The 22,992-nt window shown below is 48.0% G+C and overlaps 1 protein-coding gene across 6 annotated transcripts in view; it reads left to right on the top strand.

Annotated features, from left to right (window-relative positions):
* The window catches only part of Scm (Polycomb protein Scm), a 55,712-nt gene extending 33,411 nt beyond the window's left edge, over window positions 1-22,301 (top strand). For 5 of the 6 annotated variants that reach the window (XM_077684415.1, XM_077684416.1, XM_077684418.1 and 2 more), the window contains 10 exons: window positions 236-428; window positions 1,121-1,191; window positions 1,519-1,695; window positions 8,482-8,872; window positions 10,307-10,690; window positions 11,993-12,193; window positions 14,289-14,471; window positions 15,575-15,808; window positions 16,828-17,015; window positions 18,313-22,301. In XM_077684415.1, coding sequence (XP_077540541.1) covers window positions 236-428; window positions 1,121-1,191; window positions 1,519-1,695; window positions 8,482-8,872; window positions 10,307-10,690; window positions 11,993-12,193; window positions 14,289-14,471; window positions 15,575-15,808; window positions 16,828-17,015; window positions 18,313-18,441 — 2,151 coding nt within the window. In that variant the 3' untranslated portion in view covers window positions 18,442-22,301. The remainder of the gene's footprint in view (window positions 1-235; window positions 429-1,120; window positions 1,192-1,518; window positions 1,696-8,481; window positions 8,873-10,306; window positions 10,691-11,992; window positions 12,194-14,288; window positions 14,472-15,574; window positions 15,809-16,827; window positions 17,016-18,312) is intronic. The other variant, XM_077684417.1, reaches the window with a different exon arrangement.
* The last annotated feature ends 691 nt before the right edge of the window (window positions 22,302-22,992 follow it).

Here is a 22,992-nt window from a genome sequence, read left to right as displayed (position 1 = left end):
ATGCCTGTATTCTGGAGGGCATATTACTGTGGCAAGCCGTGATGCCCATTCTGCATTTTCGAAGTTGCTGAGGCGGTTGAGTGTTTGTAATCAGTGGGGCTTTGTTCGTCCAGTAGACCTTTGTTTTTCGTTGTTCACTTGGGAGCATTGCCCGATTTCGAGCTTTGTATATGTGGTTAGTGCAGACTTGCGCAGTCTTGGTGAGCACGTGGCCCTTGCGAACGTCATGTTGCAGGTTGCGTGCGCCCTGTGCGAGATTGTGATCCGGGGCGCGTCGGTGCACCTGGAAGACCATGGGCAGCTGCGTGAGTTCTGCAGCACCGAGTGCCTAGACAAGTACCGGGACCCCGCCAACATGGCCGCCTCGGCGGACCGGCCCAAGCTACGGCCGCAGAACACGCAGATCCAGTACCAGTACGAGAGCTCCGGTGGGTCCGCCCCTCCTCTTCTTCTCTCCTCTTCTCGTCTCTGAGAGGGGGCTCGTTGCGTGACACGTCTCCATTTTGCTTGTGTGGTATCCTGGTCACTAAGCGGTGCACACTGATGCTGTACCAGTGCTAGAGACGACTGAAATGTACTGATGCTGTACCAGTAGTAGAGATGACCGAAATGCACATTATCATGTGCTGTGGATGTTGGAGTACCGTATAAACTGGACTGTATTGGTCGAGCCTTAAACTTGAGGTGGAAAAGTGCTGAGAAAAAGCATTCTGCAGAAAAGCTTACCAGACATGTCAGATTGTGCTTCTGTCTTTGTCATCAGCACTTCCATTTGAACGGCAAAGCCACCCTTGTGCTTCATAAAACTGGCCCCTCTTGGCTGGCTTATGGTGTGGCTGAAAATGTGGTGGGCCGTAGACCTCAACAACGGACATTGCTAGGGGAAGTTTGGGGTGCAGAAACTGATGGCGGCAATATTGTTGAGCAGCTGATTTCAGTGCAGTGCCACCAAGCGGGTGCGCCGAAAGTCCTGGAATGGCAAAGGGGGCATGGTCATTCTATTGGAAGACTGGATGCGTGCATGTGTGCCCTGTGGCGTCCATGTCTGTCGGAAGATCTGCCTGCCCATGAGCGAGAGGGAGAGAGAGCTCACGTTGGACGTCTTGTGTCCGTCTTGCAGGCTACTTCGACTGGGACGAATACCTCAAGGAGACCAACTCGCAGCCAGCGCCTTCAACATGTTTCAAACAGGCAAGTTGCATGGGGTCACCCACTGCACTGCTTATAGCTCTGGCCTGCATTGCAAGTGCACTGTGAGCAGTAAAGAGTAGGGGTTCCATTTTGGTGCCTTGTAAAAATGTGTCGGCCTGTGGAGGTCATGTTGTAACAAGTCTTTCCTGGGCTAGCCAAACGCGGAAAGTTTCGGCCTGTCTACCTGCCACCGAGTCTGCTTGCTAGTGCATCACTGACCCAGTGAGGATTTGTCTGTTTTTAGTGAACAATCGGTGACCCACACTGAGTTCACTGGTGAACGCGCAAGTAGCACGCTCACTTCTCTTTTCCCTTGTGCTGTTTCAGAACCCGGTGCCCCCGAAGAACGAGTTCCGCGCGGGCATGAAGCTGGAGGCCCAGGACCCGCGCAACGTGACCTCCACCTGCATCGCCACCGTGGTGGGCATCCAAGGGCCCCGCCTCCGGCTGCGCCTCGACGGAGGGGACAACAAGAACGACTTCTGGCGACTGGTCGATTCGCAGGTGAGGGGTGATTTGAAGCAGGTCTGGGTTATCGACGGAGCCGGGACAGTTCAAGGGGCTCTGTACTCGCGTGCGTTGGTCATGTATGGCCAAGTACGTATGGTGCGTTGGTCATGTATGGATCATGCTGTAAGTGTAGTGTCTCTACTACAGTTTAGGTCATTAATTCAAAGCGCATCATCTCAGTTAGAATTAATGAAAGTGTGCATTAACGAAAGTGAGGAACAACACTTGTACATGGCGATCGGGAAGCAGTAAGACATGTCAATAATTTTGTGCCTTGAAAAACTCGGTGATTGCTGCATGCCTTTTGCCCTGTAAGCAAGTGGTGAGCACTTTTTGCTTTTAGTAGCGCATATGGCAGAAGGCCTCCTCTTCGCCTTTTTTCAAAACTGAAGGAGAGACGGGCAGTATTCCATCCTACCACGACATTTGAGTGTACGGCCACACTGGTGTTGCATCCTCCTCCTCTTCTTACTCACTGGCAGTGACAGGTTTTGTGTTTCTGACCTAAGAAATGATGTCGTCATCTGTCAACACACCACAAAGCCCTGCACTCGCGTTCGCACCGACGTAATCTGCAAAGAAGATGTCTTCGAACACGTCCACCATGCGGGTTTTAATTGGTTTTACCCAATTGTATTTTCTTTCTGCATTTTTCACTACGTTCTGGAAGCAATGCACCATCGTGTGTAGGCAGCGGGTGCATTTCTGTGGCCGTACCCCAGGCACGAAACAGGGCACATTGTAGTTCGAATTTTTCACGGGGGAGTCCACTCACGTTTGAATCAGCGGACTTTTTTTTATTCATAGGCTTCTATAGGAGCTTGGCTGACTATTTGAATTATCTATAAATTCAAATTATTGAAGTTTGAATTAACGAGCTTTCACTGTTGTTAAAAACCATGCCCTGCAAGTGCCTAAGGGCTCTCCTAGTCAGCAGTGCATGTGCTGTGAACACTAGCCCTATCAACGTGAATGAGGCGACAAGGGCAGCTATTTCGTATGTAGGGTTGTTTGTTTTCGGGCAAAACCTTATTTTACCCTATTTTTACACCCCAAACGTTTCAGGAGAATCAGGAATAATCCGGTTTCTCCCCGAACGGACCTTCTCAAAGTAGCGATCTGCACAATTATGGGGTGACGGTCCACTGTTCTCGACCAGTACTGGCTGTAAGAACGCCCCACACACACAGCTTTCGAACACATTGAGTATTGGCACGGCTCTTTCGCTCGCTACCCCAGTCTGGCAAATGCTACTCCGACATTGTTGTGCCTGGTTACTGAAAGGTGTGATGTTGAGACAACTTTTTCCCGGTTGAGATACGTTCAACGATCGTTCAGGTCTCAAATGGAGACCGACATGTTGCGCATGCCGGTGATAATTACAGTAACATGGATGTGTAAAAAACGGTGGCCAACTTTTGGTGGATAAAATGTTTCATTTCTTCAATGCTCTTTATTGCCATCATTACTGATTCATTTCCAAACAAACGCCAAATTTCGGAGAGTATTTGCTAGAACACCTTGATATCCTGCTTGATTACCAGCTTCAAACAAACACCAATTTTAATGCTTTAGGGTTAAGTAACTTTAACTGATAAAATAAACCATTTATTACTAGTAGATCTGTAGATTTAACCCGAAAAAAAAAAAAAACTAATTTCAGAACGGTTTTACAGAAAAAAAAAACGATTTCTCCCTGATTACTAGTTTGCAAAGTAGCACCCGATTTTTACTCCCCGATTTTTACACCCCGATTTTGATAAAATATAAAACCCAAAAATGAACAACCGTATTTGTCTTTCATCCTGGGCAGAAAGTGGAACGCTACTAAGAATGGCACAATGCCGGTTAAAAAGAACACGCAGACTACAAAGTGCTACTGTTTACTTTCCCGAAACTCATCTGGCGTTAAAAAGGAACAATGGGTGAGGGAAGAATAACACACACCCCAGGAAAGTCTGTAAAAAACTAGTTTAGAAAGCCTAAAAAATACTAGAAAGTGTAAAAAGAAAAAAAAACTAGTTGCTCTCATCATGTGCACTCAAAAGGTCTTTGCCGTTATCAGACAGTTGTGATGGATTCCATCACCCTGTTCGACAGCATAACACTCCACACGCTCGCACACTGGTCGTGGGGCAGTGTCATCATGGTGTATTATTTGAAAGTTGGTCTCTTGATTGTGCTTATGTTCTTTGCAACTTTCATTTTGTTCTTTTTCCTTATCCTTAGTTTGTTCCAGGTGTGTTTTGAGCAAGTAAACAGTAAGGAGCACTCGGTACTCTGTGTATCAGTTTCTACCCGCGGGTTGTGTTGCATTCAGTAAAGTTTATTTTCTGCTCAAGATGACAATGGTGTTTGCATGATAGTTGGGCAAATGGTACTTGCTTGCAATAATGTCAGAGGTCAATATCAAAAAGTGCAAGTGCATCATAAAATTCCTGGTTTTAAACTTGGCGAGATTATTAAAATGAGGAAGCAGTTAGGCCAAGTTCCACAAGGGAAAGACAACGCTTTATCAGCGGGTATAAGTTACACTAGATTCGTAACACACTCAAAAAAAGGGAAATATCTTAAACAAGCATTTTATTTTTTCTAGCAAAAAGAGATCATTATGGGAGCAGGTAATTAGTACTCACAAGGCTTGGTTGAAGCAAAATTATCACAGTTTACTTGGATCACAGTTCACATTGAATCAAACTAAATAATCACATTGCTTTTGAAATGGCAGGGCTAGCATCCCTGGATTTTTTTGTCTTGGCTTTTTGGCCTAAATCTTGTGTACTGTGTGCACCTAGGCGCTTCTGTTGCACACGTTGTTGCTCTTCGAATTTGTTCTTCAGCAGTGCTATGTGGCTATCCACAGTGCTGCCTGTGCAAGCATCATTTCTCTTAAATGAGGGTGTTCAAGTGCCGCTCGGAATCCGCTGTGCTTCACAGCAATTTCGATGTCAGCTGACAGATTTAAAGGGGCCAGGAAGAGAAAATATGAGTTTAGATCATTAAAGAGACCGCTTTCTCATGATAATGGAGCTAACAATCTTATGACAAAGTTCATACAGATAATGGAGGCACTAAGAAACAGAGAGGACAAAAGTAGCTGTAGGCATATTTATTGAATGCAATTGTACAGGCTTTTCAGAACCATGAAACTATGAAGAAAGAATATAAACTGCACGAGGGCATACTTTGAAAACTAAAGCCGTTCCACTCAATGTGAAAGCTGTCGGATGTGCAGAGCAGTGATTTGCCACAATGGGCTCTAGCGCCGTTATCCGCTCACTGCTACCACCCAATGCATTTCAAATTTCCCACCTTTGCAGTGCTCGCGCGCCCCCTGCCTGAAACTGCGCAAGCGGGAGTTCTGTTCTCTTTGTGCTTGCTTTTCGTCCCGCACGTGCCGGCGTTTCACCGCCACTTTTTTTCGCTTACTATCATAAAAACCAACACAACGGGCGTTCATAACTAATACCCCTGTCACACGGGCACTTTCAATCGCGATTGAAGTGAATTGCGATCGAGTTTTCAAGCGCGCCCGACGCACTGCTACACGGCCCATTTCAATCGCGATCGAGAAGTTGCACCGGTTGCACTTGTGTAAGCCAGATGGCGCTAACAATGTACTTGCAGCCGGCGTCTGGTAACTTCACGCGGTCGTAGGTATACGTAACTATGTAAATGTTACCGAACGCTTATTTGGGTCAAGTTATCTGACACAATTTGTGGCGTTAGTTGGAGTTGTCACCTTCTGTGCCATTACTCAGCGGGGATGAAAGTATCGCCGCTTTCGTTTGATCGCGCTTGAGAAACCGGGATTGAGCTTGAGCAGGATCGAGCTCGATCGCGATTGAAAGTGCCCGTGTGACAATGAATGCGGGCACTGCTGGTTACTTACGTGTATTTTGCCTCAAATGTACCTATAGTTTTCTTTGCGCTAAACACCGGGGAAGTGTAGGACAACCGCCAGCGGTTCACGAGTCTCGAATGCGTATGACTATATAAACCGGTTGGCTTTTGGAGCCTCTGGGGTACGCCCTGAACGACCACGTTACCACGGGATGCCCTGTGGCTCTACTTGGGTCCAGCGAGCGAGCTACGATGACAAGGTGAGCCCCTAAAGTGCTCTGCACTTAAAATGGATCAACCAGTGGCAACTTTCCGGGCACTGTTCGGCCATTTCTTGCTAGTACATTTGGCGGCCGCCAAGTCAGTGCCAGGAAACATGACTGGGCGACTGTAGTGGCGCCCCTAGGTCTGTTTGGGTGTACAACTTGGATGCTAACGTGCAGTTAGCATAGTAATTATGCTTTTAGTGCTGACCCACATTTATTTATTTGTTTATTACAGATACTTTCAGGGCCCATAGGGCGCAACAGAAACGAGTGGTGAAACATAGGAGAAGAGAATGTGCAGTTTTTACAACAGTGGAATGGTTCAGATGCACGTATGACAATAATGCACGTGCACTATTTGCACAACAGCAAAACAATACACAATCTGCTCTGGCATTCTACGAACAATAGGCATTATATACAGCAGTTTTGAACAGGGTTGTATCAGTAAGCGATGCGATGGCGGCGTTGGAGGTGGTTCTATTGTATAGGTTAGTACGACAAGATGGCAAGCCGACTGCAAATATGGTCCGTTCGAGATAAGATATGGCGAGGCGGGGTAATAGGTTGTTCTTTTAAGTAAGGGTTATGGTGATATATTTTGTGAAATAAACACAGGTGCGAACATTTACGGCACACTGACAGGTCAGGGAGGTTGTTTTGTTTTTTTTTTTCATTGACAAAACACTGTCAGTATGTGAATAGGACGATAAGATGTGGCAAGCGGCCCGATTTTGAATTGATTCCAGACAATGGGTGAGCGTGACCTGATCAGGGTCCCATAATGCGAATGTGTACTCTAATTTGGAGCGAACAAGTTTTTTGTACAGGGTGAGTTTAAGAGAGGTAGAAACGGAAGAAAAATTGCCGCATAAGTAGCCCAGCATGCGGTTAGCATTGTTTAAAACATATTCTGTGTGGGTGTTCCAAGAAAGGTTGTTAGAAATGTGAACCCCTAGGTACTCTGACAGCAATTAACAGAGAGCAAGGGAATTGTTATCAAGGAAATGCAGGCAAGCGTTTGTTTTGTCAGTCGGGCGAGTTATTTGCATACTTTTGCACTTTGAAACGTTTATTTGCCTACACCAGTTATTGCACCAATTAGTGATGTATTAAGGTCATTTTGAAGATTTTGAACGTCAGAGGAGTTAGAAATCTAAATTGCACAGTCATCCTCAAACAGTTTCATCGGCGAGAATTTAACACAGTTGGGTAAGTCATTACATCAGAAAAAGTTGCTCCTGCTGGTAGTACGCCACAGTACTGCGAAATTTAGAAGTTCTTCAATATTTCTCGCATTATTTTCCTATAAAAAGTGTCTTTTGTGGCTGGAAAAGAGCTGTATAACTCCAAAAGCTAGCTTTTTGAATTGAACAAAGTTGTATCTTCACAACCCCTTTAACAGTCACTCACCACGCTGCAGTGGTGCTGTTGCTGTCAAGTTCTGTTTGCATGCAATAAGGGAAAATTTAAAATCCTAGGTAACCTCGCAATGAAAATGTCATCACTCGTGTTTTAAAGTTAGTTACAAGTGCAATTTAGCAGTCTCTCTCTCTCTCTCTCTCTCTCTCTCTCTCTCTCTCTCTCTCTCTCTCTCTCTCTCTCTCTCTCTCTCTCTCTCTCTCTCTCTCTCTCTCTCTCTCTCTCTCTCTCTCCATATTAGGATTTGCTTTCAAAGTGTTTGCTGTCCGCTTGCTGGTACGGAGAGCATAATGTCCGTAAAGCTTGCAACAGTATTTCAAGTTTCAGAAAAATCAGTTGCGCAACGAAATTGTTAAATTGTTTGTGTAAACTTACTGTTTTATTTTGGATATTAATTTTCCGAAAGTTTCCTCAACACACCGGACGAAGGGGCAAACATTAGTGTCGTGAAGGCATTTGGGGGCTTCAAATGTTGACTGTGACGATCATCCTGCTTGAGTGGACTCCAAGCATATCTGAACTGAATGCCGTTGGAAAACCGTCGAATAACATTCGCATTTGAGTAGAACGACATTTGGTTCGAAGGCATTTGAGACGCGAGTGTAGCAGGGGTATTCGTGAAACCCAAAGTTTTTTGGGGCATTTGCTGGCTTGGCAACAAAAACATTTCTCTGTTTAGGAGGTCTCATTAGAGTCGGACCACTGCAACCAGTGGTAATGGTCTGTTGCCCCCAAAATTGTATCTAAGGGTCTGCAGGAAGTGCAGTATGTTGAGCAGTGCCTTTCATGTTTTCTTCCTTTTTTTTTTTCTTTTTTTTTCCCCCCCCCATGTCGGAGACTGGTTGTTCTCGCAGTGGGATACAACTCGCTTCATTGTACACAGGCAACAGAACAGGGTCAAAGAACACACTGACCAAAGCATAACGTTAACAGCTTTGTTGTAGTACATAGATTTATAATTAAGCTGCCACTGCTGCTTTAATGTCTGACTGGAGCACGTGGTATGTGGGCGTTCGAGGCGTTGAACTCGTCGTCCTCCGAGTCCTTACAAGCTTGGAGGCAGAGGACACTTGGCACTCCGTGTGTCCTGCTCGGCATCCTACTGTGGGTTCTCTCATGCTGAGGACCACCGAAAGCCGAGTGGGTTTAAAGACATGGGGGTGGGGAGTCCTTGGATGGATGGACGCCCCCCTCCATTACTCTGGTGCCGATTGCACTAAGCCGACGCACCTCCCCCCCCTTTGTGCAGGAGGTGAAGCCCATCGGCCACTGTGAGCGGTCCGGTGGCATGCTGCAGCCTCCGCTGGGGTTCCGCATGAACGCCTCATCGTGGCCCATGTTCCTGCTGAAGACGCTGAACAAGGCGGACCTGGCCCTGGAGGCCTACTTCAAGCCAGAGCCCCCGAGCCCGCGGGGCAACGACTTCCGCGTGGGCATGAAGCTGGAGGCCCTGGACCGCAAGAACCCGCACCTCATCTGCCCGGCCACCGTGGGCGCCGTCAAGGACGACATGCTGTTCGTCACCTTCGACGGCTGGCGGGGCGCCTTCGACTACTGGTGCCGCTACGACTCGCGCGACATCTTCCCCGTCGGATGGTGCCGCCTCTCGGGACACCCGCTCCAGCCGCCGGGCAACAAGGGTGCGTTCAAGGCCTGGGGGAACTGTCCTGCGGGGCTGCCCTGTTTGCCGCGTAGCTTGTGCCCTCAACTAAGTTACAGACCCCCTAACTTAAGTCTCGAGTTTTTGAGGGAAAAGAGAATTACTCGTGTCCTTTGTGAACCCCTACGCTTTATGGCACTTTATGGCACACCCGCCACGGTGGCTTAGTGGCTATGGCGTTGCCCTGCTGAGCATGAGGACACGGGTTCGATTCCTGGCCGCAGCGGTTGCTTTTCTGACGGAGGCGAAAAGCGAAAAACGCCCGGGTGTTTGAGATTTTGGCGCACGTTAAAGATCTCCAGGTGGTCAAGATTAATCCGGAGCCCTCCACTATGGCGCGCCTCATTGCCTGCATTGCATCAGCGCGTTAAACCCTACAATCAATTCGACAGAGAACATGCAAATTTCCTCTGTGTGTGGTATCTACTGATAGCCACCAGCAAAGAGTGCTTTGTGAGCTATGGTACCAATGGAAGGCTCACTGACCAATCACTGCTGTGTTATCTGGCCCTTTTTGTTAGTATCTATCAGTGTATTACTGGCAGTACCCCATGGCAGCAGCTTGTGTGTTGACCCTTGATAAATCTTTTGACTGTAGGTCATAAAAGAGCCTTGGTGTACCTACTGTTATTAACCGGGGCATGACTGTGTGAAAGGGCCGACTGACATGAAGATAACATTTTGTGCAAGAGGGGCGTGTTATCGCAATCTTGTTTCTCCTGCAGCTGTAGCAGATAAGTAGGTGTAAAGTAGATTGGCATGCCGCATTAGCTCCTCAATAGAGGAATCATATGCCCTCCTATGAGGGATTTGGTGCCAGAGAGCTCACAGAGCTAGAGGGGCTGGGTGAACACTTCGCAGCAGCACAGAAGGGGTTGAGATGTGACGGTGCAGGGCAGGGAAGAAGGTCAGGATGTTGCGAGTTGCTGGAGGCCAGAAGGATGCCTGAAAGTTAAAGAAAAGTGCACTTCAGCAGAGGGCTTCATGTTGTCTAACCGTGTGTGCGTGCATGTGTGTGTGTGCACAAAAGTTGTGTAACTTGTCAGCACATTCTGTGTACTTACGTCTTTCTTGGAAAGAGTAGTTTAAACGTGGATTTTTGATTACATGATAGTGGTGAAAGGGTGGTTCAGTTCACGGTTCTCACTGGTCTACAAGTGCAGAAAAAATGACCACAGTATGGGATTTGTGCCAAAGGGCACTGAGCATTATTAACGCTGCTGCCTTTCGCTGCGTGATTGGCCTCCGTGGCAGTGACGGTTGGATGCATGTTGATTGGAAGGCAGCAATTGGAGGTATTCTATGGAACAGAGTTGGACGGCGATATGTCTTGCACTCCCTGCTGGCAAACCGTGCACGATTTCCCCCCGGGCGGGTGGTTGTGACAAGTGCCCTCTCCCCCTCCCCTGTGCAGGGGCCAAGTACAAGGCGCGGCCAGGTAGTGCGGGCAGCAGCAGCAACAGCGGCGGTGGCGCGGTGGGGGCCAACCACAGCTCGCCCAGCATCCCTCCGCCTCCGAGGGTGCCCTCCCCTCGCAACGCCACCCCGTCCGTGGCCCCCTCTCCGGCGACGACACCGGTGGCTGCCGTGACGAGGGCGCGCACGGCCGTGACGACCGGCAACTCTGCCACTCCACCGGGAGGAGGGGGCTCCTCCCATGGGGGCAGCAACAGTGGCGCCGCCACTGTCGAGGCACCTCCAGAGCCGCAGCAACCACAGGTGAAGCGGGTCAAGTCGCCGCACGTCCTGGTCACCGAGCCGGACACCAGCACGGTGGCTGCCAAGCAGAACCCCACTGGTGAGGAACACTGCTCTGTAGTCGTCTGCGTACAGCATAGATGTCTCGGGAGCACTGGCTGCGAAAGAACCTGTTGTTCATGGAAACAGGTGGAAATGGGATGGGTCAGCAGCATTTCTCTGACAGAAAGACTGGTGATACTTCATGTTGCTGCTTTGCCGAAATTGGTGTTCTCCGTTACTGGCGTCGCCTGTTAACATTCACCTGTCACGCCTGTCATTCACCTGTCACCTGTCAGGCTAGCTTTTGTCCTGCTGCTGGCAATGTGCTGAGGTATTATCATGGCAATGCACTCGGCTTCTACTCCGGATTCTAGGTTCAGTTCCCATAGGACTAACCTAACCTAACCTACTAACCTAGTCGAGCCGAGTTTCTCTGTTGCCAGCAGTTTGACCTTCATTTGACGGCAGCTGCGCCATTGCCTTGGCAGTGCAGGGGAGCTCCGTTGCGTGCACTAGCCATTACCGCCACCACCCTCTTGGTGCATGCACTTTCTGCAGCTTGTCACCGCCTGACCACCTGATCAGCAGCCCCGCGCTCGCCTAGTCAGGGCGAGCTTTGCCATGGATGAGAGCCAGGCCGGGCCGTGTTTTCTGAGCATTGCATGGGAGTAGGAAGCTTTGAGCTTTCGTCGGCAAGTGGTGTCTGAGCACCCCACGGATATTGCCGGGAGAGCTGTTTCAGTGGAGAGGTCCGGAGCGCAATCACGCGAAGCTAGCGTCGGAGACTGAGGAACAGCGAGCGAGCCGTTTGGCTCTCAAAATTGACTTAACCAAGTTAAACCAAGGCGTAACCAGGCTAAACCGAGCTTTCGCTTAGCATTTCCAGGGTTAGCCAAGCTAAGCCGCAGCCATTTCTTGGTCTTCTCTTTGCAGCAGCTTTCCGTACTGGATGACGCCAGTATTTTGCACAGTGGACCACTTGAGGCTTTCTCCTTTCAAAAAAAAAAAAAAAATCATGCACCCTCGATCACATGATGATAGTTGAATTCGAAGGTCTCTTGTGATGGATTCTTTGGTTGTCGTCTAAATTTACCAAACCGCTCCGACCATGTCAAAATGGAGCAATCGGATAGATGTTGACTTCATAATGCGAGAGATTACATGATTCCGCCACCGGAAGCATTTTTTTTCCCCCCCTTTCACTTAGGCATTTTTGAGTTACGGACGCCATCAGTGAGAACACGGAAGCTTCGCTTTAAAAATGGTTTTGGCAGTTGTGCAAATTGTGAGAGTTGCTGGGAAAAAGTGGAGTTCACACACAGCAACCTAATTCCCCCTTACTGTGTGGGGGGCTGCGCAGTGTGCGTGTTTGTGAACCAGCAGTGCTCGTGTGGGCCCTACCTGGACCCGTCCAAGATCGCTCAGCTCCCACGACAGCTTGGACCCGGATCGATGAACCGAGTGCTTCGTGAGGCTGTGCAGGCGTGCGTCGACTGTGCGCTGAACGAGAAGAGCGTCTTCGACCTGCTGCGCAGGGGCGAGGGAAAGGTCGTCATCAATGGTGAGGGGGTGGACCCTTTTAGTTTTCTTCTTGATTATTTATTGTGTTTACTCGATTGTAACGCGATGGATGGCTTTTCATTGCATCCAGAAAGAAAAAATAAAGACTGCGAAAGTAACACGAGGGGTAACTTTGTCACGTCTAAAAAAAGATGAAACCGCCGAGGTACTTAGGTGAGGCGCCCACCTGTGACGCTTTGAACTTCGTTCATGGTATGCCCATCTGTCGAGCCACATCACTTGTTTTGCCCTGTATCAATTCAACACTGACCGCCCAAGGCGGTTGCACCGTTGTGTGATGAAACCAGCAACACGCTTCTCCAATTTGTGAATGCCGTAGCGTGGCCCACGGAAACCTTTCAGGCCTTGCTCATACATGAAAAGGCGCTCCTGCTAGAGCCACCATCTGCAGATGGTCAACACGTCGAGTCTACAGGCAGCAGTGGAATTGCCGATTTCTTCGCCCGTTAAAACGGCGCATCTCTTGAAAGGGGCATCACACTGAGCGCATCACGTTGCCATCACAAGGGGAGCAAGAGGAGTCACAATACTTGAGGGCAATGAAAACCATCGAGGCCTCCATGCAGTATGATGCAAAGTAAAAGCAAAGGCGAAGTGCTGCGCACGCCGTCAAAACCATCACTACCACGGCAGGAAAAAGAAAAAGAAAAAAGAAACAGAGAGCCGGTTTTGGCTCGTAGTGGATCCAAATGGCTCTGTCACATGTTGCCAACATAGATCATGAAATGGTCAGAACTGAGAATTGGGTGCATCATTGCTCTTTTTAGGCAGCTTGAATTTCGGTATTCAATTGTAATGTGAAAGTCAACTTCAGGTTGCAAAAAAAAAAAAAAAAAATTGCATTACAATAGAGTAAATACGGTATTTATTTTCAGATACTGCTGTCTTGATACTCGAGATAGCAGGAAAGGGTGCATCAGACATTATAGCAACAACAAACATACAGTGCATTTGAAACGTACTACAAAATGTTGTCAGGCAATTCTTTCACAAACGTTTCATTTGGTTTTTCCCACAAGAAGCCACCTGTGTTCCAAATACCAGCAATGCTTGTAAAGATGCGATACTTAAAGCAATTTACAAATTCTCCATTAGCAAGATGAACGTTGATGTTTTTCCTGGCTTTAGATGTTGTGTTGCGTGAATTAACCCTTCAGATGCCAACTGTACACAACAGTGTAGTCGGAGTATTTTTCTTCTTCGCAACAGAGAGCAGGAGAAATGTATGAGGGGCGGGCACCTTTTGCTTACTCCATTCCTAACATCGTGGGATCTTGTAGGGGGTTAATGCAACGTTGGGAGTGGGCGCTGTAGCCTGGAGAGGCATCTAACCGGGACACCTGCGGGTTTTTAAAACATTTTGGTAAGATCACTTGGATGCAGCAAGAGGTACATTATTATATACCAGTGTCCCCCAGAGTGCTTACTTTCAACTGTTTGGTAGTGCTTGCGCAGAGCTTCTCAGCTTCGAATCAGCTAGTGCTATTGGGAAACTTGTAAGCTACTTTTTTAATAATTTTGAAGTTTGAGACCGGAAGCATATAGTAATGCTGTTTTGTAGTGACCTCAGATACGCAGAGTTTTTCCTAAAATTACGCACACTTTCAAACGTATCAGGCGTCCAAGTATGTCGCATCACTACCCAGATGCGCTGGTGAATTCCTTGGGCAGCAGCGGCGAGCCTACCCACAATGCAGAGTCGGCGTGCAGTTGTAGGGTAAGAGGGAAGGAGCTTGTGGAGCATGTCTCATCTCGTTGGCCTTAGCCCCATAACCTCCCTCGTTGTGCCTAGTCAACACTCCCAAGATCAGAAAGCCTGAACTGCGTGGCAGCCTTATTTCCGTGGGCCAGTCGATGCGCAGTTGCAACAGTAGGAGGAGAAGTGTGTCTGAAGTGAAGCACAGTGTTCTATCCTAATCTGGAACAGTGAGTGGCACAGCCGTGCAAACGTTTCTCAGAGCTGATGTCACAAGCGGCAACGGGATGCTTGGGTGTGGCTTCTGGGGTGAATGGCTTTTTCTTGCTTCTACCCGTCCCCGGAGGTAAGTGGCTGACCGCTGTGGCGTCCCGTGCAGCGCACTTTGACGGGGCCGTGCACGCGTGCCGCCTGCCCCCCGTGGACAAGGCGTCGGCCTTCTGGACCTGCCTGGAGAACCTGCTGGAGGAGCTGCTCTGCTGCGAGAACCTCTACTCCAGCCAGCCCCTGCTGCAGGGCGCCTGCACCAAGTGCAAGGCCCGGCCCCTGCCCCCCATCAGGGGTAAGAGCCAACTTTCGTCTGTGCCAATGTCCGACGTCCGCAGTGGTAACAGTGCACGCTAGTCGTGCCCCTCTAGGAAAAACGCCTCCTGAGAAGGACTAAACGCGGTCCCTTCAAAGCGTCACAAATGGTTGGCCTTACTTGGAACTGGAACATGCGGTGTATTTTCTTTTAAGAAGGGGGCGACGTTGGCCATTAGTCGCTTTCATTTTCTTCCAAACTAGGCACTTAGTAGTTTTGCGCCGAATGTGCTGGGTGTGCTGATAAAAATGCAGGCGGTTGTTGTGTGAGTCCCGTAATTTTGAGGGTACCTAATGTGTTGTGTGTAACCATTATGGCCAAATTTTTATAACCCGTGTGCTGAAAAGTAAGTTTAGATTAAGTGTTTTTGGTCTATATGATGACTGAGGCATACAAAAATACTGCAGCTTTAATTGAAGCTTGTTACTGGAAAAATTGTGCAACCATGTGGAATTTCATGTTACAAAGCATGCTCTTTGTCACGTGAACTTCTAAGTATTTTTGCTGTGCTCGTGGGAACGTTATTACTTGTGGTTTTGCTGCACTATCCAAGAGATGCACTCTCGAAGGCAGCAAGAACTATTATGCAAGTCTGACCACTACATTTGAGCATACTGAGGCAGCAGTTGGTCCCATGTCAGAAAAGCTTTGGCAAAACAGCCAATTGGTGGCTCAGTGGCCAATGAGTGAAGCCCGAGGGTGTGGCTTTGGTGCTGGGGCGGCCATTCTTTTGGTGGGTGAAGGAAAGAAATAAAAATACTTGTGTGATGAGATTTCGTCAGCAAATGGGCTAATTTATTCCCTAGCCCTCCGCTGTGGCACGCCTCATAGTGCAAGTGTAGCTCCGGCGTGTAAAACCTGTTAATATGGTTTCTTTTGGACACTACAAAAAGTTTGAAGTCTGGGCAGCGTGGCCATCTAGACGAACTTGGGGGGCAGCTGTTTGGCGGATATTTATCGTAGGATTGGGATGTCTTGCTATAAATGAAATGAGTGTGTGGAATTTGTTCATTCGCTTTATTCTTTCATCCTGAAGGCGAGGAAAATTGACGTTGTTTCTGCCCCCTTGCCAACTGATGCAGCAGCAGCGGAGCAGTCCTCGGTAGACACGGGAAGGACTGGGCCCGGGAGTAATGTGAGTGGGACGGCCAATGCGGCCGGCCAGAACAATGGGGGTGGGGATGCCGGCAGTGGCGTGAAACGGCGCTGGTCTTCAGACTCGGCCAGCACTACGCCCTCGCCCAACACGCCCCCAGCACCGGCGTCCCCTGCCGCAAAGATTCCCTGCGTCCGCAGCAACTCCACCGACACAGAAGGTGACCACCCTCTCTCTCTCTCTCCATCTCTGAGCTCCGATTTGTTGTCCGAGTGGCTCGCTTTGTTACAGTTGCAACAGGGTTTTTTGTGGTTCCTTTTGAAAGGTCACCATATGTAACGTTCCCCTTTTTTGGGTTGAGTTCAGGAAGAGGACAAACAACAGTCCGGTTATTGTCCTTTCACATCCTCCTCTTCTTCCCCCTCCTCCAGCTGCTCACCTCTCGGTCGACCTCTCCCTCTTCCTGTTACACAGGCTGCTCCCCTGTCGTCAACTCGCCTGGGTTGATGCGGCAGTGCGGAGTCATAGGGTGCTAACCAGTCAGTCTTGTAATTGTAAGGACATTGGGTGCTGCCAGCTGATTGTCTCCGTTTTTAACACGAAAGTGTTTTATTCCGGGATACACGAATATTTGAGTGACCTCATATCCATCCCGGAAGTGATGCCAGCACAACGAAGCAAGCAGCCTGTAAAGGATGCACCCCTGCACACAGGGTCTTCTTCCGGGGAAGCAACCTTTAGAACCAAAGAGTACGTTATACTTAGGGTTGTTTGTTATTGGGTTGTACATTTTAGCACGAAGGTGTTTTATGCCGGGATGCACCAAGATTTCACTGACATCATATCCGTCATGGAAATGACGCCAGTACAGCTTTGAGGAAGCAACCCGCCAGCATGGCGCCACTCGCTGCGCACACCCACAAGACAGCCGCCGACTCTCAAATCATGCTCAGCTGCAAATTTCACTGTACATTTCACTTTTGCGTTTTACTGATTCCTAGGACAGAGGAATCAACCACAATTTTTTTTATGGCTGCAAGCCCATTTTTGTTATTGTACTCTCACCAAGCAAACACTCGGCTTCTGTAGCCGCCTTCACAGGTGATTGTAATATCTCGGATGCACATCTGGCCGTGATTGAGGGCGAAGGTGATGGCTGCACATGCTGGAATGTGGACATTTTTTTTCCCCCGCCTGGGTGCAATAATGGCCTCCTCCTCTCGTGTGTCCCCCTTGCAGCCAGCTCGACCACCAACCACCAGGCGGAGCGGCCGCAGAGGCCCGTGGGTTCCTCCACCGTGGCCCCTGTGGCGCCCAGGCCGCCACCCACGGGGCCGGCCTCCGAGTGGAGCATCGAGGACGTCATCCGCTACATCTCCAGCCTGGACGCTGCCCTGGCCACCCACTCGGACCTCTTTCGCAGACACGTCAGTGGGCCGCCTCCTCTCCTGCTCCGCTCTACCTCTCCATAGCTCCCTCTTTTTACGGTTTCCTTTTCTGGCTTGATTTTTTCTACCATTTGTTTGTGTCCTACAACCGTGCGTTTCATCTGCTTGTGCTTATTAACTTCACATCTTTTATTTTTCCATCTACGTGTGGCCTTACTTCTTGAGCGCCATCGTCTTGGCCAATACATATGAGTAGGTGCGAGGTGTGTTTTTCTGGCGTGTTACTTTCTGTCGTGCTACGAGGTGTCTTTTCCTGGAGTGTTACTTTCCGAGTGCCATGAAGTGGGGGGGTGACCTTTTAGTCTCCAGAGGTAGTGGGGTCCACAGAAACTTCAGGGCCAGGTTGTGCAACGGATGCCCACAGTGAACTACAGGGTTCGCTCCATGACTTCAGCAGCACTAATGATGCGCCCTTTGTGAAAACATTGGTTACTGTATTCATTCGCATCTAGCCAGCTAGGACTTCAAGCGAGCTCTTAAAAATCGGAAGTCCGGAAAATAAGAAAGAAATTATGCAAATTTAAGCCGGCCGAAATAGGTGACAGTGACAGCTGCTTTAAAACTAAAACGGCATTTATTAGCCACGAACATGTCAGGGTTGAATTCACTCAATGTCGTCAACTTGAATGGTTTTTTTCATCAATGCCAAGTTGCCACCATGCGTAGAAGTTTGACCGGTTCTCGGCCACCGGCAGAACTAACTTTCTGTTTCACGGCACTCATGGCCTCCGTTTTTCTCTTGCTTGCCAGGAACATGTTTCTGAAACTAATCGTTTGTTCCGCTGACTGAGAGTCATTTACAGTACTGCACCGCTGCTAAGGACATGCAGACCAGCCACTCGTATATCAACTGCCCAGTGTGTACATGTCGTTGCTTGGGCCTCTTTGGGATCCCGCATGCTTTCACCGGTTCCTGCCTTTCTGTAGAGGCCTACCGATGTTCAGTTCGGATTCAGTTTATTAGTGATTCCGAGTAAGACTTAAAGTAATATCATACGGGTGAATGTCCAAAAGTTAAAAGCTGCAACAGGACCCCCGATGAATATAGCAAGCAATAAATTAGATCGAGCAGGCAAGCAACACGTAACACGAGTGAAGAGCGATCAAATATGCGATTACTTGGGATTAGTAAATAATATAACATAAGGGACACAGCAGGCAACCAAAGGAAGCAAAAAGGAAGAAGGAAAAAAAGAGAAAAAGGAAAATAACGTGCTTTAGAGACAGACAATGTCAGTGCTCAGTGTGCGTGTGTGTGGTTGTGCCCCCCTTGCAGGAGATCGACGGCCGAGCCCTGCTGCTGCTGAACAGCGACATGATGATGAAGTACATGGGGCTCAAGCTGGGGCCCGCCCTCAAGATATGCAACATCATCGACAAGATCAAGGGCAAGCGCTCGCTCTGATCCCCCCCCGCCTCCGTCGACCGACGATAGCTACGGAAGTGGGTGACAGCGCCTTCTCCAGCCAGCTGTGTGTGTGTGTGCGTGTGTGTGCGGTGATTCCCCCGTGACTGTCTGGACGGACTCCCGGTTTCGTTTTCAAAACAGTGGGCTTCGGGTGCGATTGGTTGCCTCCTTGGAAGAAGACGACGCACGCCTTCTTGCTCTCCTGGCAAGGCCGTCGTGACGGACTCGTTTTCTTGCACAAACCGCCGGTTTACTCAGCAGACTGTCCCGTGCACTCGCAGTGTTTGGGCTGACGATTGGACCTGCATTTGGCTGCATTACCCAAACAGTGCATTTCCCCCACGCAGCGAAGGAAAGGAAGAACTGATGACTGCACTCTGGTGTGGTTGTTTCTAAAACGCACAAAGCATGTGAAATCATGGGTATGATATACACTTTTCATTTTTAATTTAAGGATAAGAAGCAGGGTGTGTGTGTCGAATGTGTGCACTTACCTCCCCGGTTACTCCATCTTCGTCCTTTCTGTGTGCCCGACCGTACACAGACTGTCATCGTGTAGCCCTGCTCATCTATTTATTCGAGGTGCGACGCAAAACTGGACTGTGTTTTCAGCATTTCCTTTTTTTTTTTTTCCTTTTTTTTTTTTTTTTTTTTTTCCATTGCGTGTACATAGTTAATACTGCCTTTTTGGTAAGTGGCTGAAATTCCACCGGTTCCTGATGGTATGTTCCAAAGGCTGGCTTACTGCAGGCCGTCAAACGACGTTCCATGACACACTCATCAGCATTGCTAAACTTTGTTTTGGCCGACTTCTGTTTCTTCCTCACTCTGTCCTTTCAAATTGCATGTTTCGCTGTGAATTGGCCGAAATGTCCCGGTTTTTCTCCTGCACATTTGTGTGAAAAAAGAAGTTTGTTCATATTTACAGAGCTTTCTTTCTCTCTTTTTTTGTTTTTATTTTGCACTGCTTGCTGTTCAGACTGGCCTCAGTATAAGAAAGTATTCATCTACCTTATTATTCATCTTTTATTCATCTTGTTGGTATCGTAATTCAATGCAAGAATGAGTTTTTCATTGCCCCCTTTCCTTTCACACTCGCCTATACCGCTGCAACAAAGATGCATCCCCGTTTTGTCGTAACCACCATGACTGTACGCCATCTTTAAAAGTTGATCAGGCCTAACCTTCTTTCGTCCCGTAGCTTTTAGTGTGCATTCGTCTTTGCCGTTATGGTGACCCTGTACAAGCATTGGAAAATTTCACACACAGTGCCTGGACGACTTAAACTCGTCTGTGGCCCAGACACGTTTTGATTTGGCTCTTGACAGCTCACTTCTGCTTCACCTGACAATCCCAGGAACAGGCGCTTCAAACGCCTCGAAGTAGGGGCCTCCTACTAAGATTTTTTGTTCTTTAAAAAAACAAAAGCCTATCAGAGTACCTTGCTGTATGGGAACCTCTTTGTAGGAAACACAAAGTGTGCTGAAATTCTTGTTTTGAATTTAGGAACACATGCGCACTTGTGCAGTTCGTGTCCACTGCAGTGCAGTGTATGCAGTAATGAAGTAGGTGCGAGGCCAAGGAATCAAGCAGCTTATAAGGATCCTCTGAACATGCTCAGTCCCTGAAAGAAGCGTGTGACTGCTGAGGTTTCGGGAGGTTCTTTTGTTTTTGGGACTACATTTATAAGAGCTTAGTGCAACTTCGGTGTCAAAAAATTTAGATCCTGTGACCAAAACAAAGCCATAGTTCAAAGCCATGGTTAGGGTGTTCAACTATTTTCAACACGTGGCACGGTTACCAAAAGATGCAATTAGCAGGCCTTTGGCATGATGTAGACACTGTTTTCTATTTTTGTGCATTGAATTGTGCCAAGCAGTGCTGTATTAGCTCTAGTGCATGAAATCCCGGCATTTTGATTAATAGCTAGCGTAGTGGTAATCTGCTTTGTGTTGACGACGGCCAGTTATGCTTCAGTGATTAATTGAAAAATCATAATCGTGCAGCAAGCTGCGAGCCAGGTGAGTGCAGGCGACGCAGTTGATTTTTCATTGGGACCAAACTTGGGTGTAATAATTAGCAAGGCCTGTATGGGTTTTTCGGTGATAGAAACATGCAGTAAAACTGGTTGAAATGGGAAGATTTATGCCCCATAGGAAGCGCTGCATAGATCGAATAGCTGGAGAAGTGGGTACAACTGAGCCGTGTGCGCCTGATCGTGTGCCACTGTTATTAAGTAGGGCTGTCGCAGCCTCAGTTATTTCCCGCTTTTGTCTTGGCTTTTTCTACAATGTGCTGGAGGAGGGGGCGAGTGTACCATTGATGGCAATAACAATTGTTATTGTTTGTTTAGTAGCATTGCTTCCTTTCGGACGTGTGATCTCGGCGTAGTGGTTCCTTGAAGATCTCCATTGTCAGGCAGGAGCGGACATCAGTGTGGCATTGAAGGATGCTACTATCCAGGAGTGCTTTTCAAGCGAATGTCAGTGTGTGCTTGTCGTGCTGTGCTGAACACTGCATGGCAAGGATTGAGGGCTTTAAATTGTTGGAAAATTTTACACTCAGTCGTCATTTGTAAAACTGCCATCTACTTTTGTTATGTTTCTTTTTATGTATGACTGTGCATGAGCAGATAGGAAATGTAGTCTTTCCAGTTTTGTGCTGTCACCTAGATTGTTGTTGGCGTTGATGGTAAGGAAATGTTTTGGTTGTTGCTCTTTTCTACAGCATTGCAGAAAAACGGGCTAGGAAATTGAGGAGTCATGAGTCGCTAGGCAGTGTTATTGTTACTAAGTAAATCATGATTTTTTTTTTTTTTTGTCTTGTCTATGTCAGCTGATGAAAGCTGCAATGGGCACAGGAAGGGTCTTTGGCCATGGGGAGGGCGGGCATTGTGGATCACCCTAGGTCGTACCCTCACTGAGGATTTTGTCAACAAAGAACTCCTTTTGACTTTTTTCAGGCCCTAAGTTAGTCATTCCTGATGAAGGTTATTATGTTTAAACATTTTTGTGCGGTACCATCCCCTTGGCCCCAGTAGCCAATGGAAATACGCAGTAAATTGACCGAACGGCTTTCAAAAATGCTTTTTAGAGGTTTTCAACCATTAATCACATATCTAAAAAGTGGCCGTAAACCCATTGCAGCAGTCTGTTTTTTTTATTTTTAGTCAACCAGTCGCGAAACAGGCAGATAGAGAGAGGGAGAGAGAGAGAGAGGAGTTAGTCGCAGCCAAATTAGTGTTAACCAAAGGCAAACATTCTTCACTGCACCGAGCCTTGCTTTCTGTCTGGTAGGCCTTGTGCTGGAAACTTTTTTAGGGCTCAGGAGGACCTGTGTGCACTTTGCAACTGATCGGTCATGTGATAGTGACCGGCAGTTGCCGATCTCTATGCACAGTTTATTTTTGCCGGAGGGGAAGGGGGTGCTAATGTTTGGAGCCTCCATCCTTTAGGTTTTTGTAGAATTTACCCTCATTTTTGGCTCTTCTTACGGATAACCGCTTTTCGGTGGCTTGGCAGTCACACGTACGGTCGTCTTGTGCACAGTTTAGAAGTGCGTAAGGTCAAAGCGTTATTTTGTCGCATCCTGCCCGTTTATTGCATACCATGACGTTTATTTGGAGTGTGCAAAACGGTTTCATTTGTGTGTGTCGTGGAACCTCCTATCATTGTGCGGGTGTGATGACGCATTTTTTGGCATGGGTGGTGCGTTATTCTCATTAGCTCTGTCCTTGATTTTTGTTGAGCATTTGTGTGTGTGTAGGCTGTCTCTCTGTAAATACACACGCATCCGGTTATTGTGTACATGCATCATGCAGTTGTTGTTCCTATAAACAATATTGTGGTGGGGAGAAACAGACTCGTGTCTGCATGACTGGCAATGCTTGTGCGATCATTGCTGTACTGGCGTGTGAACGCTGTACGAAAGATTGAAAAAAAATTGAAAAAATTTGCACCGTGCCTGCACTAAAAAAATTGGTTTACATCATGAAGTTTACATCAGTACGCGACATAAGGTTTGTGTCAGTACATAGGGTGCCTACAGCACAGTTTCCTTGACCTCCTTGTGCATCGATGTTGATGCGTAGCAACTAAGTTCCTGTATACACAGTTTTTCTTTCTGTCTCGCCTGTAGTGTTCATAACAGTGTGGAAAGTGCCACCGGGGTAGACTCGGGCAACGACCCCGAAGCTTTCCTTGCTAAAAAAAACCTGTTTATGCTGCTATTCACATTTTGCTTGTGACGTACATTGTACACGAAGTGAAGGTCTAGAATGCAAAACGGTTCAGAACTGGGCCAGTGGGTGGAACAGTGCACCATTGTTGGTACAGAGAGAAGACTACAACACACGTGTTAGCTAGCAACTGTGTCAGTTGTCATCACTTGTGTTGTCTTCTCTGTGTCCTGACAAGTTTGCACGGTTCCATTATTATGAAGCTCTAGAAGCTCTGTGGAGCGGGGCATTGTGGGCCACAGCTTTGCAACAAGCACTGTTTACAATGCTGACCAAAGGAGGTAACGTGAACAAATGGCAGCAGTCTGGCC

This window comes from Haemaphysalis longicornis, unplaced genomic scaffold, assembly GCF_048455015.1.
Source record: "Haemaphysalis longicornis isolate Haplotype H1 unplaced genomic scaffold, Haemaphysalis longicornis Haplotype H1 scaffold_9, whole genome shotgun sequence".
In the NCBI taxonomy this organism is placed as follows: domain Eukaryota; kingdom Metazoa; phylum Arthropoda; class Arachnida; order Ixodida; family Ixodidae; genus Haemaphysalis; species Haemaphysalis longicornis.
This window is presented reverse-complemented; position numbering and strand designations above follow the sequence as displayed.